At 49.5% G+C, this 17,598-nt stretch overlaps 1 protein-coding gene across 1 annotated transcript in view; it reads right to left on the bottom strand.

Moving 5' to 3' along the window:
• Positions 1-17,598, bottom strand: part of LOC126523919 (uncharacterized) — a 359,924-nt gene that overhangs the window by 24,388 nt on the left and 317,938 nt on the right. The window contains exons 18-19 of the mRNA XM_050172335.2: positions 6,730-6,914; positions 6,575-6,657 (exon numbers count right to left, since the gene is read on the bottom strand). Coding sequence (XP_050028292.2) covers positions 6,575-6,657; positions 6,730-6,914 — 268 coding nt within the window. The remainder of the gene's footprint in view (positions 1-6,574; positions 6,658-6,729; positions 6,915-17,598) is intronic.

Below are 17,598 nucleotides of genomic sequence, written 5' to 3'. Positions count from 1 at the left end.
GTTGCAGCGAGATATGGCAGAAAAGGACTGTCAGGGACGATGAGGGCCGGTAGAGAACTGGGGAACGTTGGGTTGAGACGTTGTACACATGGAGTTCAGACCCATGTTCTCAAATTCCTGTCTGACTACGGCCTGAATCATCGCAATCGTGGTTGCTGGCGGATCGGGAGGCATCGCGGCGAAAGCTGGCGGTCAGGCGGCCTCGAGCTCGCGGCGAACAATACGGTGACATCGTCACAGGTGGTAGCCTGACGTGGTCGACCCTCACATGTCGACGTAGCAGCAGTGTTGGGTAGCCGCGTGATGTGGTGTGTGATACGACAGCTCTTAGCCTGTTCAAGGCAACGGCATTCTTTAATGATGGCGTCGATTGTCGAGACGTTGCCGAAAACAAGTAAATTGAAAGCGTCGTCGGCGATTCCTTTTAGGACATGTGACACTTTATCAGCTTCAGACATAGCGTCGTCAGCTTTTCGGCATAGAGCCAAGACGTCAAAGATGTATGAAACGTACGGCTCTGTAGATGTCTGAACACGAGAAGCAAGAGCCTTTCTCGCGGCAACCTTGCGGCCAATGGGGTCGCCGAACAGTTCCCGTAGCTTTTCTTTGAAAGTGTCCCAACTGCTTATCTCGTCGTCATCCGCCAAGATAAAAGATGATATTGGCGAGCATAATTGTTGGGTCCCACCTGTTATTAGCGCTGGCATGTTCATATAGCTTGATCCATTCGTCAACGTCCTGTCCGTCCAGGCAAGAGAACACACCAGGGTCGCGATGTTGGGCTACCGTGACGATTGGAGCAGTCGAACCAGCCGAAGCCATTGCAGAGGCGGGCTCATCACCGGGAGGCATGGTGACAAGCTCGATGTACCGACCACTCCGGAGTTCCGTGGTGTTAAGAACGACCAGCTGCAGTGCAAGTTTGCCAGCCAGTTACGCCAGCGGTGGTAACCTCATCTTGGAACGCCACCGCCAACCTCTAGCCTCGTCGCTGTTGCGAGTGAAGGAGTTCGACGAACCAGGCCTTGTGCTGAAACCGCCAACCTCTAGCCTTGTCACCGTTGCGCGTGAAGGAGTTCGACAAAGCCCCTCGACGTCGGCTCCGGAACTTTACACCTGTGTGTGTGTGCGGCACATGTATGTAAGCCCTCATCCTCCTCCAAGAGGGCGGGTCATCTTGAATGACGTCGAACTATGACGTTGAGCAGAGAGCTTATAAGCAGCGATTGTCGGCTGCTGGAGTGTGCTCGTCGTAGTGAGCTGAGTGCTCGTTGTCGTGCTAGAAATGTAATAGTAAGCTGTGCGCTCGCTGTCGTGCTAGAAATGTACTAGTGAGCTGTGTGCTCGTAAGCTGTTTGCTGTATGCGTCGTCTCGTGTGCTCCATTTGGGAGTCACGCTAGACTGTCGATGCATGTCTTGTCTAAGATGTAAATAATGTAATTAAATCCTGTTCACCGAGTTCCTCTCTACGACCTTCAACTCCTTCAAATGGTGGCAGCGGCGAGATCGTTCAATGACTCCTACATCTGGTTCACGAGCGAAGGGATTGAGCCCCCAATCCTACAGTGGCGAGGACGGGGATCGCTGACCTCCACCAGAATGTTACATGTAGAAAGACACAGACGAAAGAGGCTATTTACAGGCTATTTACACTGGACTGGAGCCAGAGCGCCAGGCTGACATTCACTCGCGCCAAGGGCACAGACCCACTTCGTCGTCATTCTCACGGCGGCTCGTCTCTCGGGTATCTACCGATAATATCGTAATACTAATCCCAAATCATAACATATTCTATATAATGTGGTCCATCCGAAACGTTTTCAACCCTTTCAGTGCCACCAACGTACCAGTACATTACTGCGTTCCTGTCCCACCATGTTCACTGACCGAAACATTCCTTTTCCAATCTCTAGTGAGGACTACACTAAGCGTGCATTTACCATCATATGTTTCATTTTATCTTTCTGAATAACAAAAAATAAACCATTGTGTTCGTTTTATAATACAGTACAGTTCTGTTAATTCGACTGCAGTTAATTCCGTCTTGATCAAAGGTCCCAGCCGGTGCCTAAGCATTTCTATAGGCCCAAGCATTTGGTATGGCATTTGATGGATAATTCGAACTTTACCAGTCTGCACACATGCACCTGACCCATGTGGTGACACCAATAAAACACCTTTAGTGGCAGTGTCTGTCTCGGTGGAGTTTAGAGAGGAGCGAACGAGTTGAACACGCATCGACTCCCTTCGAAAATGCCCGTTCTCAAGCAATAGTGGTAGCTCACAATGTCTGATTACAGCATGAATACTTTGTTTAGCGCAAAACAAAGTATTCATGGATTCGCACTAACTAGCCCGCCAACGTATTGTTCTGATTACAGCATCAGCCCAATTCTAATGGGCACCTTTTGTTTTACAAGAAAATTGGGCAAAAAATTGCCTGTGCAGTTCAATTGGATTTGAAACCAAAACTTCCTTGGCGGTGTTAGTACGCTTTACTGCATAACTGGCTGTATTGTGACAAAACCAACTTCAGGAAACCGGCCACCATGTTAAAAAGATGGGTGCACATTATATTTCTACTTTGGTTTGAAGCGTTGAGCCATTTCTATGTTAATTTTCTACTTTAGACACATGGAAAGTTGGTGCACATTTGATTCAGGGGCATGTTATACCCCTGTCACAGGGGCAAACTTAAGTGCACTTGCGTGAGTGGACTTCGCTGCCACTGCAATTCGCAGGCTGCCACACGGAAACACTTAGCGACACTGACTGCAGAGCATAGTCGTCAGTGAGTGTGTTCGGTGAACTCACTTCGCAGCAGCGAAGTGTGTAGCCTTGTTAGCAATGAGTAAAAAAAATGTAAAGCAATATTGAAAGCTTAGTCAGGAGTCATTTTTAAAAACATTTTTATTAAATTGCTAACGTTACAAGCAAATAAATTGTGCAACACTGTAAAAAAAAGGAACAACTGCAGACTACTTTCACTCTAAGGCTGTTTACGGCCATGCTGGCTCATGGCTGTGCAATTGTTTGGTACACAGAGCAAACTTTAGCAACGACGGCAACGGTAGTGAAAGAGTTCACAAGTAGGTAGTCCTCGATGTCCTTTGAGATGTCCGCCACTCTGAGTTTCAGTTGCAACATCATGTATGCCTGAAAGCGTGTCACTCGCGAACGAATAAGTGCTGCCATTGCACGCTTCGAATGCTCACGATCCAGGCTACAACAGGATCCGTCATTTTTTCTCAGCTTGCCTTGAATGCAATGTCTTGTCTTGGCTCGTAATGATTCACCTTGTTATTGAGGTTGCAATGAAAGTACTTCACTTGCACTTAAGTTGATTGTAAATGCTGTTTCTAAAAATACCCAACTGTTTTTGTACACATATCTTTAAGTTAACAAATACATGCTTTGCTTTCCGACTCCCGATCGCCCCAGCCATCAATCTGACCTTTTCATGTAGCGGCGTGCGGACGAAATGACACGCAGCGCACTGAAGTGCACTCGCTCAAAGTGCACCTAAGTTTGCCCCTGTGACATGGGTATTAAACTCGAGCACATACTGGCATGTAACTTAGTTGTGGGTTTGGCAGTTTTTTTGTTTTGCACATGGTTTAATTCAAACCATCGGACAATTCAATAAATTATGCCGGTCCCATCAGGGTTGAATAAACGGAAGTCTACAGTATCCAAGAACAAGAACCGACACTGAAAGGGTTAAAGGAGTACTAGACAAAATTTTTAAGTCGAGGTAACTTGCCAGATTTATTTCCGTGGAAACACACATACAACATCTACAAAACATCAAGGGAAAATGCAGCATAAAGCATATTTAATATCAATTTTAAAGTATGTGCGTGTAGCCACCCATAAATCACAGCACCTCGCGACAGTGACACAAACGAGGTCAGTTTGTAATCATCCCAGAGCATAAAAACATTGCAGTTTGTGTTGGCTCCTCGTATGCACTCTTGCTCATCCCATAACCATGCCCTTCACTGCCACACGTCCTTAGTTGTTGGTCGTTGTGGGATGCTCCTCGTGCCACTGCAACAGTTTTTGACTGTTGGAAGATTTCCCTCATTATTTGCATTGACTGTGCTTGTGCTACTCCGACAAAGTGAGAGCACAGCAGAATGTCGGGTGCATACTCCGTCGTTGACTTATGCCCAACACATTCAGGCTGGGGTTACACAGGCCGTCTTTTTTTTCTAGAGCTAGAGACTCGTAGAAAAATCGTGGAAAAATCACTCATTTTGAAAACATTATTTTTTGATTCTACAGTGTCTGATGCATTATCTCAGAAAATTTCACACATAGTGGGCCAATATTTTGGTCATAATGGCGTTTTATATTGCGTCGGCGAGCTGTATTTTTCCTGACAAACGCACAAAAAATGACTTTTCTGTGATGCACAGTTGCCGTTCTAAGTTTCCGACTGCAGCCATCTTGGTCTTGCTTGAAAGAGCAACTCTTGTTTAGTTTTCGCGCCACCGCTACTTTGTGTGCTCAACGGCTATGAAGTAAAAACCTTCGAAAAAGTAGTGTCCATGTGCAATTACATTCGTCAACTGAGGCATGTGATCGTAATAATGCCATGCCATTAGCGAATTTTCGCCGTAGCCTGCTCGGGTGTGCGTAACTCGGTACGAAATAATGTCAAATTCAGTTTGCTACAAGCCATAAATTCGCCAAACAGAAGAAGAAAGGAGTTTTAAACTTTTGGAAGTGTGCCATAGCTTTGGAAGAGGCCAATAATAGTTTGCTACCCATACCCGAGCCCCTCCGGTATCTCCCCATGACTGCGGAATAGGCTTACCAGATGAGAGCACTTTTGGCAGCAACCGGTGTTCATGCAGCATTCCAGTACTGCGAATGCAACCTAATGATTTGGAGAAAGTGAAGAAGGCACAAGAAAAACGGCAAGACTTTGTTTCAATGCCGGCTACCAAGCGAAAATCAGATTTTCTCGCTCACACTGATGCGGCCGCGGCTGGCTCGGATGCTCGGTAGATGCACTTCGTTGTTGTAAGTAGCGATTCTCTGCCGTTTTGCGCTGAACTCATGTTGCGGTGCGGCAGCGGCCAAAGGTGAATGTGACTGTGGTCTCCCCATAAAAATAGTGATCTCGTGTGCAATCTGCGGCAATGCCGCTTCGGTGCAAAGTTCGCCACGTGTGAGCGGCGGCCAAATGTGCACCCCGTTCCTCATGAACTCTCTCGCTGTGTACGAAATGTGGATCACCGTTAATTGTCAAGCGGCATTAAATGAATTTTTTTTGCCAATTAAAAGATATTAATCTCATGCGCGATCTGCGGTGGTGCCACGTCGACCAAACATGCAACCCATACCTCGTGAACAATCTCGCTGCGCATGAAATACGGAGCACCGGTAATCGGCAAACAACAATTCTTTTTTTTCTTTCCGATAAGAAATGTTTCACACTAGACCATACATGCTGGGGCATGTGCTAGGGGCATACTAGCCGGTTAACTGGTAACATGTAAATACTTCATTATATTCCTGAATAAATCAAGCTGTCTGTTTATCTCATTAAAAACTTTTCACTTGCCTGCTTGTGGCAACATTAGTGCACCTGTAATTTTTTTTAATATAGTTTATATGAAGCTAAAATCATTAAGCTTCAAGTGGTGCAAGCAGATTACAACGAGGCTTACGAGTTGATTCTGAATGCAAATATGTAAACAGCAACACTTCGGCATTGCAGTGAGCAAAGCGGTTCTTTTTTTCTCATTTTTCTCAAAACATAGTTTTTGGTCACTTTGCTTGTTTGCTGTATCAATATCTTTGGATCTAGGACAACTAGAGGCATTATTTGTATTGCAGCACAAAGCTAAATGTATTGAGAATGCAATGCTGACAGCAGATTTTTTAATTTTCAGCTCTCAATTTTTATTTACATTTACATTCGCTCTAGTTATTGATAATGTGAACACAGAAACTCAGTGGGCTGTAATATGACAAATAATTGCTCAAATTCTAATCCGTTTTCAGCACTGCTATCCTTATGCACCCTAGTATCCAACTATATGTTGTTTGCAACTTTCCCTTTAGCAGGTAAATTTTAATTGTTTCAGCAAACAATAGAAGGTAATTATTAATTATCTTGGCAACTACTACGCATTTGCAAAATATAATTGGATATTTACGATCAACATGACACACGGAATGAGAATATGCAGTTCTATCAGATTTGATCAAGAAATAAAATTATCTCAAGAACCCATGTCCCCCTTTAAAAAGGTTCTCGAGCGAGGCAAGCATACTTTGCCTCTCGAAAGTTTGGTTTAAAATTTAAGCTCTGAGCCAGGCGCGCAGTGCTGCAATATTTTGCGTACACGACCATCAGCAGGCGATGTATACGCTGCGCTCGTCTTGAAAATGGCCAATCCTGGTGAGGGCCTCTCGCCAGGACTGGCCATATTCAAGAGGAGCACAGCGTATGGTGATAAAACGAAATGAAACCTGCAAGAAAAATGTGCTCGTAAGCAGCACAGCAACTCGCACACACATATACAGGCATGCAAGTTAAGCCAAAACATCTCACACCTGAGTGCATCAACCAGTGAGAACAGCTCGGCCTCAGTCAACAGCTCCGCCCGTTCGAGCAGCATCCGCAGCACCTGTAATGCCTGTGCAAGAAGACTCGTTTGCGACAGGCTGTTTAAGACAACACAGCTCAGATTCAAATAAACGTGACGTACTGCCTGGATGCTCCATGCGCCGAGCCCTTGAGCTGCCTCCTCCAGCAGCTGGAGCAATTGGCCAAAGGCACCGCCAGCAGCAGCAGCACGACGGCTGAGGCAGAAGTAGGACAAGGCAATGCGCAGCACTGCCAGCTGCTGCACCTCCTCCTGGGTGAGCCGGTCGGCCGACAGCACCGTGGCAGCTGCACCAAACCAAGTGGTACAAAGATTAGGCACAAAGATTATGAATACAGGAAAAGCTATATTCCTTCAGCTTGTAGGATCGCACATGCATCCCGATATCTCCGGAGCGGTCACGCAGTTATGTGATAATCAGGTGCTCGCTCGCGGAGGGTAGCCAGCAGAGGGCACATTCGCTGCTCCCGCTGCTCTTCGCGCCTGGCCGCAACGCCGCAGCCCAAGGCACCCTGTTCCCTCCTTTCCCTTTCTTGGAACCGGGGAGACTCCCTCTCCGCCACTCAGGGAGACGCGTTATTCCCCCGATGCGTCTTTGTCTTTCGGCTGAGGAACTTGCATGGAGGAGCCATTCGGGCTCCTCCATGTCCACTTTCGGGATAGCCGAAAATGGACGTGGAAATAGACTTTATACTCTGCGCTAACCCTAGCATCATACAAGATGTCGACGTGCTCGGCAAGGTGTGCTGCAGTGACCATAGGATGGTAAGAACTCGAATTAGCCTAGACCTGAGGAGGGAACTGAAGAAACTGATACATAAGAAGCCGATCAATGAGTTAGCGGTAAGGGGCAAAATAGAGGAATTCCGGATCAAGCTACAGAAAGGGTATTCGGCCTTAACTCAGAAAGAAGACCTTAGTGTTGAAGATATCAACGACAATCTTATGGGCATCATTAAAGAATGTGCAATAGAAGTCGGTGGTAACTCCGTTAAACAGGATGCCAGTAAGCTATTGCAGGAGACGAAAGATCTGATCAAGAAACGCCAATGTATGAAAGCCCCTAACCTTACAGCTAGAATAGAACTGGCAGAACTTTCTAAGTTAATCAACGAGCGTCAGACAGCTGACATAAGGAAGTATAATATTGCTACGGGATAGTATTTCCAATGACGAAGAGCCGAGCAGTAATAAGACGACGACAACAATTGGAAGCTAGCACGGGCTGTTGCCTCTTGGCCAACTGCGGCGTATTGCCTTGTAAATATACTTGTAAATAGCTTTTCGTCAATGTCTTCCTACGTAACATATCTGGTGGAGGTGGACGTTCCCTGTACCTCGTCACGGAGCTTCGCAGTGGACGGTACGTCGAGCCTTCCTTCATGGCTCCCGGCAACGACAACTCGACTCCGCCGGCTCTGACACCTGCTGCCACTTCGACGACCTACATCACTCTCCCCGCTCCCCGTGATTCTGGCGTATTCTCGGGCAAAAGATGGGGAAGACGTCGACGACTGGATCAGCCTGTACAAACATGTCAGCCGCAATAACCGGTGGGACCCTACTATCATGCTCGCCAACGTAGTCTTTTACCTCGGTGGCACACCTCGAGTTTGGTATCGAACCCACGAAGATGAGCTGACCAGTTGGGATTCGCTTAAGCAAAAGCTTCGAGACTTGTTCGGCAACCCCTACGGTCACAAACTTGCCGCGCAGAAGGCGCTTTCCGGGAGCCCTACGTCACGTACATTCAGGACATCTTGGCTCTGTGCCGCAAAGTTGACGCACACATGACTGAGTCCGACAAGGTCTCCCACATCCTCAAAGGCACTGCCGATAACGCCTTCAACTTGCTTGTATTCAACAACGTCGCGACGGTGGATGCTGTTATAAATGAGTGCCGCCGCCTGGAACTCGCCAAAAGCCGACGTATCGACCAACACTTTCCCGTCTGCCCAACACCCCAGCGACATCTTCCTGTGCCGATGCTCCTTGTCCCAACAACACTGGCGATGTTACCAGGATTGTCCGGCGTGAGATCGAGGCCGCCTATCCGGCTGCCTTCGACTCCAGCCCCTCCAATGCACCTGCAGTCACTGTTTCCCTGATTCAGGCAGTTGTCCGCCAGGAGTTCGCCAACATGGGTATCCATACCATTTGCTCGGCCCATCGCCCTGATACCCACTCGGCTTCTTCGATTCCACCCCGTCCAGCACCTTCTTACCCACCACGTTTCCGCAACCCCCCTGAATGGCGCACTGCAGACGACAAGCCAATTTGTTTTCACTGCCATCGAATTGGGCACATTTCTCGGCACTGTCGCAGTCGCTGGAGTTCCCTGAACTAGTCTACCTATACTGCCTACTCTCGCCCCCCAGGTGGCCTTTCTCGTCCCTATGCTGCTCGCTCAGATAATGCCGCCACCGATCCTCCTGCGCCAAACCGCCCCTATTCTCGTTCGCCTTCGCCCCAACGACGACAATCTTGCTCTCCCATGCCCCGTCGCTCCTATTCGCCGACTCCCTTCGGAAGCCGCTCCCAGCCGGAAAACTATACGATGCAGCGCCTCGAGGTGACGCTGCATTGCTCCCTACGTCGCCAAATCCTCTCCTGACGTTGCCCACTCATTTGAACCTTCATGACGTGCAAGTCGACGGTGTTCCTGTATCTGCTCTCATAGACACTGGGGCGCATTTATCGGTAATGAGCGCTGACCTACGTAACCGGCTCAGGAAAATAATCACGCCCGCCACGACGCCTGTTGTCCATGTCGCCGATGGCGGAACAGCCCCTGTAATTGGTATGTGTGCCGCCCGCGTCTCCTTCGCCGATCGCTCCACTACCGTGCTATTCACAGTCATCGCCCACTGTCCCCACGACATCATCCTCGGCTTAGACTTCCTATCCGCACATTCTGCTCTCATTGATTGTTCCGCCACTACTCTCGCCAGTACTATTCTGTATCCCGCTGAACCACACCCCAGTCGCCTCAGTTCCGTCGACTTCGTTCGCTTGCCACCTTCGACACTGACTTAGGTTGACTTCGTGTCATCCCCACCAGTCCCCGACGGTCACTACATCGCGGCTCCTATGCAAGACGTCCTCCTTACACACAGGATCACAGTACCTCATACAGTTTTATCTATTATGGCCAATTGCGTCTGCCTGCCAGTGGTCAATTTTGGCTTGACGACACAAGTGCTGCATCACGGGATGTCTCTGGCCCAACTTTGCCCATTCGAGGATCACTCTGTAGCATCGATTTCAGTAGACGACAATTCAGCCGATCCTCCTCTACCATCGCAGTCGGCAACTTGTACCATCGCCAACTTACAGAAAATGATTGCACCCGACATGCCATCCAAGCACGCTCGTGCGCTCTACCGCGTTCTGATTTCCTACCAAGATATTTTTTACTTTAACGATCGTCCTTTGGCACAAACAACAGCTGTTAAACATCGCATTAATACCAGCGATGCCCCTCCTATTCATCGCCGCCCGTATCGAGTATCACCGGCTGAGCGTCAAGTTATTCACACCGAACTTCGCAAAATGCTTGCCAAGAACATTATTGAACCGTCATGTAGTCCATGGGCGTCACCTGTTGTGCTGGTAAAAAAGAAGGATGGCTCATGGCGCTTTTGCATGGATTATCGGCACCTTAACAGGGTTACCAAAAAGGACGTGTATCCCCTACCTCGGATTGATGACGCCCTTGACTGCCTCCACGGTGCTCGCTATTTCTCCTCTATTGACCTTCGCTCCGGTTATTGGCAGATTGCCGTGGACGATCTCGACCGCGAGAAGACTGCCTTTGCAACACCCAACGGTCTTTATCAATTCAAAGTGATGCCGTTCGGTCTATGTAACGCTCCTGCCACTTTTGAACGCATGATGGACTCCCTTCTTCACGGTTTCAAATGGTCCACGTGCCTGTGCTACTTGGACGACGTTATAGTATTCTCCCCAACATTCGCTACGCACCTCGAGCGCCTCTCAGCAGTCCTGGACGTTTTTCGGCGAGCCAGTCTGCAAGTCAACGCACCGAAGTGCCGATTCGGCCGTCGTCAGATTACCGTCCTTGGACATCTCGTTGACGCGAACGGAGTGCAACCGGACCCACGCAAGATCCATGCTGTTACGCACTTCCCTGTTCCGAAGTGTATCAAGGATGTGCGCAGCTTTATCGGCCTTTGCTCGTACTTCCACCGTTTCGTGAAAAATTTCGCGGCCATAGCACGACCACTAACCGAGCTTTTGAAGAAAGACGCCCCTTTCCAGTGGGGCGATAACGAGGTCTCTGCATTCTCGCTTCTAATCGACCTTCTCACAACGCCTCCCGTTCTGGCCCATTTCGATCCTTCTGCGCCTACCGAAGTCCGTACTGATGTCAGCGGTCACAGAATTGGCGCAGTACTGGCACAACGCCAGCGTGGCCACGACCGTGTTATCACTCACGCCAGCAGGCTCCTCTCGCCCGCGGAGCGCAACTATTCCATCACTGAGCGTGAGTGTCTGGCCCTAGTTTAGGTGGTTGCGAAGTTCCGCCCATACTTATATGGCCGACCCTTTTCCGTTATCACAGACCATCACGCGCTTTGCTGGTTATGCTCATTGAATGACCCTACAGGAAGACTTGGTCGCTGGGCCTTACGCCTCCAAGAATATTCGTTCTCTGTCACCTACAAATCTGGTCGACTACACAAGGACGCTGACTGCCTGTCTCGCTACCCGGTAGACGAGCCTGACGACGCTGACAGTAATACCGCCGACAGTATTTTCTCTGTGTCTGCCTTCGCTAACATCGCCGATGAGCAGTACCGAGACCTATCGCTGCGAGTACTCATCGAGCGTCTGCGCTCTACACCTACCGACGCATCCGTTCGCCGATATGTCCTCCAGGGCGGCATTCTGTACCGAAGGAACTTCCTCCCCTATGGCCCTGATCTTCTTCTTGTGCCAAAACATCTACGACAGACTGTGCTTTTTGAGATGCATGACGCACCCACTGCAGGACATCTTGGGGTAACCCGCACGTACGACCGCGTCCGCCGCTGCTTCTATTAGCCTGGTCTCGCTCGCTCCGTCCGACGCTATGTTGCTGCCTGTGATCCCTGTCAGCATCGGAAAACACCTCAGGTGCTACCTTCCGGTCATCTCCAACCGATCACCGTCCCTGTGGAACCGTTCTTTCGTGTTGGATTAGACCTCCTCGGTCCCTTTCCCACTTCATCCTCTGGGAACAAATGGGTAGCCGTCGCAACTGATTACGCCACCCGATACGCTATCACGCGGGCTCTCCCTACCAGTTGCGCCACTGACGTCGCGGACTTTCTCTTGCGTGACATTATCTTAGTCCATGGCGCCCCGCGACAGCTGCTTACTGACCGTGGTCGTAACTTCCTCTCGAAAGTTATCGCCGACATTGTGCGTTCCTGCTCTATTCAACACAAGCTGACTACCTCATACCATCCTCAAACCAATGGCCTGACAGAGCGGTTAAACCGTACTCTTACCGACATGCTGTCCAAGTACGTTTCGAAGGACCACCACGACTGGGACGTTGCCCTTCATTACGTCACATTTGCTTATAATTCTTCCCGGCACGACACCGCCGGATTTTCTCGAAACGGCAGAAGTACGAACAAAGGATGATGAAGCTGCGCACATCCTTGGCACACTTCGGAACAGGGAAGTGCGCAACAGCATGGATCTTGCCTGGATCCCGTTGCACTCCGTTCGCGTCAACGAGATGCCCAAGGACGGTAATCTGGCGACGGCATAATTGGCACTTCGATGCGTTGAGTTGCAGACCGGCTCGCCGAAAAACGTCCAGGACTGCTGAGAGGCACTCGAGGTGCGTAGCGAACGTTGGGGAGAATACTATAATGTCGTCAAAGTAGCGCAGGCACATGGACCATTTGAAACCGTGACGAAGAGAGTCCATCATGCGTTCAAAAGTGGCAGGAGCGTTACATAGACCGAACGGCATCACTTTGAATTGATAAAGGCCGTCTGGTGTTACAAAAGCAGTCTTCTCGTGGTCGAGATCATCCACGGCAATTTGCCAGTAGCCGGAGCGAAGGTCAATAAAGAAGTAGCAAGCAACGTGGAGGCAGTCAAAGCCGTCATTAATCCGAGGTAGGGGATACAGGTCCTTTTTGGTAACCCTGTTAAGGTGCGGATAATCCACGCAATAGCGCCACGAGCCATCCTTTTTTGCCAGTACAACAGTCATGAACAGTCATGTTCATTATTGAACATGACTGTTCAATAATGTTCTTGGCAAGCATTTTGCGAACTTCTGTGTGAGTAACCTGACGCTCAGCCGGTGACACTCGATACGGACGGCAATGGATACGGAGGGGTATGGCCGATATTAATGCGATGTTTAACAGCTGCAGTTTGGGCCAAAGGACGATCATTAAAGTAAAAAATATCGTGGTAGGAAAACAGAATGCGGTAGAGCTCACGAGCGTGCTCGGACGGCATGTCGGGCGCAATCATTTTCTGTAAGTCGTCGATGGTACAAGTTGCTGACTGCGATGGTAGAGGAGGATCAGCTGAATTGTGGTCTACTGCAATAGATGCTACTGAGTGATCCTCGAATGAGCAAAGCTGAGCCAGAGACATCCCACATGGCAGCACTTGTGTCGTCAAGCCAAAATTGACCACTGGCAGGCAGACACAATTCACCATTATAGATAAAACTGCATGAGGTACTGTGATCCCGTGTGTAAGTTGGACGTCATGCATAGGAGCCGCGATGTAGTGACCATCGGGCTATGGTGGGGATGACACTAAGTCAACCTAAGTCAGTGCCGAAGGTGGCAAGCGGACGAAGTCAACGGAACTGAGGCGACTGGGGTGTGGTTCAGCGGGATACAGAATAGTACTGGCGAGAGTAGTGGCGGAACAATCAATGAGAGCAGAATGTGCGGAGAGGAAGTCTAAGCTGAGGATGATGTCGTGGGGACAGTGGGTGATGACTGTAAATGGCACGATAGTGGAGCGATCGGCGAAGGAGACGCGAGCAGCACACATACCAATTACGGGGGCTGTTCCGCCATCAGCAACACGGACAACAGGCGTCGTGGCGGGCGTGATTATTTTCTTCAGGTGGTTGCGAAGGTCAGCACTCATTACCGACAAATGCGCCCCAGATATAGAAAGAGCAGATACACTAACACCGTCAACTTGCACGTCAAGAAAGTTTAGATGGGTGGGCTACGTCAGTAGAGGATTTGGCGGCGTAAGGAGCAATGCAGCGTCACCTCGAGGCGCTGCATCATCTTCTAGTTTTCCGGCTGGGAGCTGCGTCCGAAGGGAGTCGGCAAAAAGGAGCGATGGGGCTGGGGAAAGCGAGATTGTCTACGTTGGGGCGAAGGTGAACGAGAATAGGGGCGGTTCGGTGCAGGAGAATCAGTGGCGGAATTATCGGAGCGTGCGACATAGGGACAAGAAGGGCCACCTGAGGGGCGAGAGTGGTCAGTATAAGTAGACCGGGTCGGGGTACTCCAGCAAATGCGACAGTGCCGAGAAATGTGCCCGATTTGACGGCAGTGAAAACAAATGGGCTTGTCGTCAGCAGTATGCCATTCAGATGGGTTGCGGAAATGTGGTGTGTAATAAGATGCGGGACGGGGCGGAATCGATGAAGCCGGGTGGTTAACAGGGCGATGGGCCGAGCAGACAGTGTGAAGACCCATGTTTGCGAATTCCTGGCGGACAACTGCCTGGATCAGGGAAACCGTTACTGCAGGTGCGTTGGAGAGGCTGGAGTCGAAGGCAGCCGGATAGGCGGCCTCGATCTCACGCCGGACGATCCGGGTAACATCGCCAGTGTTGGTGGGATGAGGAGCGTCGGCACAGGAAGATGTCACTGGGGTGTTGGGCAGACGGGCAAACTGCTAGTCGATACGTCGGCTTTTAGCGACTTCCAGGCGGCGGCACTCTTTTATAACTGCATCCACTGTCGCCACGTTGTTGAAAACGAGCAAGTTGAAGGAGTCATCGGCAATGCCTTTGAGGATGTGGCAGACCTTGTCGGACTCGGTCATGTGTGCATCAACATTGCGGCGCAGAGCCAAGACGTCCGAATGTACGTGACGTAGGGCTTCTTTGACGTCTGCACGCGGCCGAATAACGCCTTCTACGCGGCAAGTTGGTGACTGTATGAGTTGCCGAACAAGTCTCGGAGCTCTTGCTTAAGCAAATCCAAACTCGAGGTGTGCCACCGAGGTAAAAGACTACGTTGGCGAGCATGATAGTAGGGTCCCACCGGTTACTGCGGCTCACGTGTTCGTAAAGGCTGATCCAGTCATCAACGTCTTCCCCATCTTTGCCCGAGAATACGCCAGGATCACCGGGAGCGGGAAGAGTGATGTAGGTCGTTGAAGTGGAAGCAGGTGTCGGAGCCAGCGCAGTCGAGTTGTCGTCGCCGGGAGCCATGAAGGAAGGCTCGAGGTACTGTCCACTGCAAAGCTCCGTGACGAGGTACAAGGAACGTCCACCTCCACCAGATATGTTACGTAGGAAGACGCAGACGAAAAGCTACATACTAGTATGTCTACAAAGGAATACGACGCACTTGGCCAAGAGGCAACAGCCCACGCTAGCCTCCATTTGAAGTCGTCTTCTCACTGCTCAACTCTTCGTCATTGTAAACACTTCCATGGCAATATTAAGCGGATTTTTTTTGCATTGACTCTATGGGAAACCAAAGAAACGATTTCCACTGTTCATCTTAACCGAGGGTTCATTTTAAGCGAGTTCGTCTTAACAGGAGTCTACTAATTGAGATCCATGAAATGCACAACTGACACAGACTCAATATGGGCAGAGATACACAAATCAGCCGCCGAAAGCCCCAGTACCCTTCCAAAACATTTCTGCAGCATGCGGTAAAGAGCAGCTCAGGAACATTAAAAAGGCGAATTATTCCCTCGCTTGCATCACACGCAGTGGCACATATTCCATAACCCAAATTGGCGAGAGGTTTGTTGAAGAACGGCACATAGCCAGTGCACTGACTGCTGGCTCAGACTACTTTTGCATCAAGGTAGATGTCCTCGATGCTTCTCCTGAAACACCAGACCATAGACGCCGGGGCCACTTGGGGCACCCACGCCATACTCGGCCTCGACTTGGAGAAGGTGTTCGATACCATCAAGCACTCTGCAATACTTAAGGCAATCGCAGACCTAGGGCCCCGACGCCGCTTCTACGAGTTTGTCCGCTCCTTGCTACCCTGTCGCAAGGCCGTGCTCTGTCGGAAGAAGTCGAGCTCGGAAGGCGCGGCACCCCTCAGGGCTCCATCCTCTCACCGATGCTGTTCAACCTGGTGATGATTGGGCTCACCGAACGCCTGATTGGGCTCACCGTGGACAACATCACCATCTGGTGCTCTGCGGGGTCGAACAGCTTCATCGAATTCGCTCTTCAGGAGGCAGTTGAAACCGCCGAGTCCTACCTCGACGACACGTGCCTTAAGGGGGGAGGCTACACTTGAAATACTTTTTTATTTGTGGACAGATCTGAACGAAATTTTCACACTTTGTGTATTTTAATATGCACATTCTAAAAATATAATTAATTTTGCCATAGGATAAGTAGTTTCTGATATGCTCTAAAAGCATTGTATAAGCTGGGTCCTTTGTTTGGAGGAAAATTAGGATCTAAACAGAAAACCCTAACACAGTAATTTGAGTATAAAAACTATCTAGAATGTTCAGGGAGTGTCATAAGGTATTAATCAATGTTCTAGGCTAATCTGAGCAAGAGTTAGAGCTCATCAAAGTTGTGAGGAAAAATTCCATCTTTACATGTCAAGCATGTGACACATTTCAAAAACTTTTTGAGAAGAGTACTGCTTTGAAAAGGTGCATATTGCTTACTGCATACATTTCTCTTTCTGGCAAAATAAACTATGCTGATAGCTGAAGTAGGACAGAAGCTATTTTATATGCAAAATTGGAAGTCTGTCAGAATTGTTGTTTTGAGAAATCAAGGAAAAACATTCTGCAACATCTTTATTGAGAACATACCAATAAAATCTCAAGGAAATTCACCAGGGGCATAATCTGAATGCATCCTATCTTTATGCCGCTTTTTGGCCAGCTTCCTTGCGCTCAAAGAGGCTTCTTCCTGGAGTTAGCACTTTGATGGCCGTCTTTCTCCTTTGCTCGCGGAGATGCAGTGTCAAGAATATTCATGTGTAGCTGCTGTAGAATTGCAGTGGATGCAAGCAGGTTCCCAGTGTTGAAGCGTAGGACAGCTTCCCCAACAGCAGCTTGCACGGCAAAGAGAGATGCATGCTGTTCCTTTGAGACACTCCAAATCACTAAGTGAAAGCTCTCATTCGAATTCTGTGTCTTGCCTCGCTGGCATCTCTGGAGCAGGGTTTTTTTCAGATAGCCGCGTATATACAGGCAGCATTGCTTCTGCCACATGTTCTGGCAAGTTGTGGTGCTTAGGTTCAGGCTCTTCCTTTGCTCTCGCGGCATTGTGACGAGACAACATTGTCAGAACATTGCTGAGAGCTCGTACTACTTGGCGGGGTCCTTGAAAGCATCACCACTTTCTAGCTGCACCCGAGACACAGCACGAGTCCAAAGAAATCTTGTACGACGGTTAAATCCACGAGTGCAAATTCAGTTCCGCTGTCGTTGACGTCCTCTCTCGTGTCGACATCCAGCAGCTTGAACTTTCATTCCATTGCAGACTGTGACACCCGGCACGTTTTCCGGCGATCGCTGTGCGCTCACTGCTTTCTTCAGTCGTGAAGGAAATGGTGCCTGCACGATCTGTGCCAACACGCGTGGCATGGGCAGACGAAGTGTTGACGCCGGTTTGCAGCTCGGAACTCGATCCAGTAGAATGTCCAGGCAGACCAGCAAACGGCAACTCCGCGAGTATGACAGGCCTAGCCGCCTTCCATCGCGCATTCCACAGCGGCTTGACAGGTAGTAG

The sequence above is a fragment of the Dermacentor andersoni genome, chromosome 6, assembly GCF_023375885.2.
Source record: "Dermacentor andersoni chromosome 6, qqDerAnde1_hic_scaffold, whole genome shotgun sequence".
Lineage (NCBI taxonomy): Eukaryota > Metazoa > Arthropoda > Arachnida > Ixodida > Ixodidae > Dermacentor > Dermacentor andersoni.
This window is presented reverse-complemented; position numbering and strand designations above follow the sequence as displayed.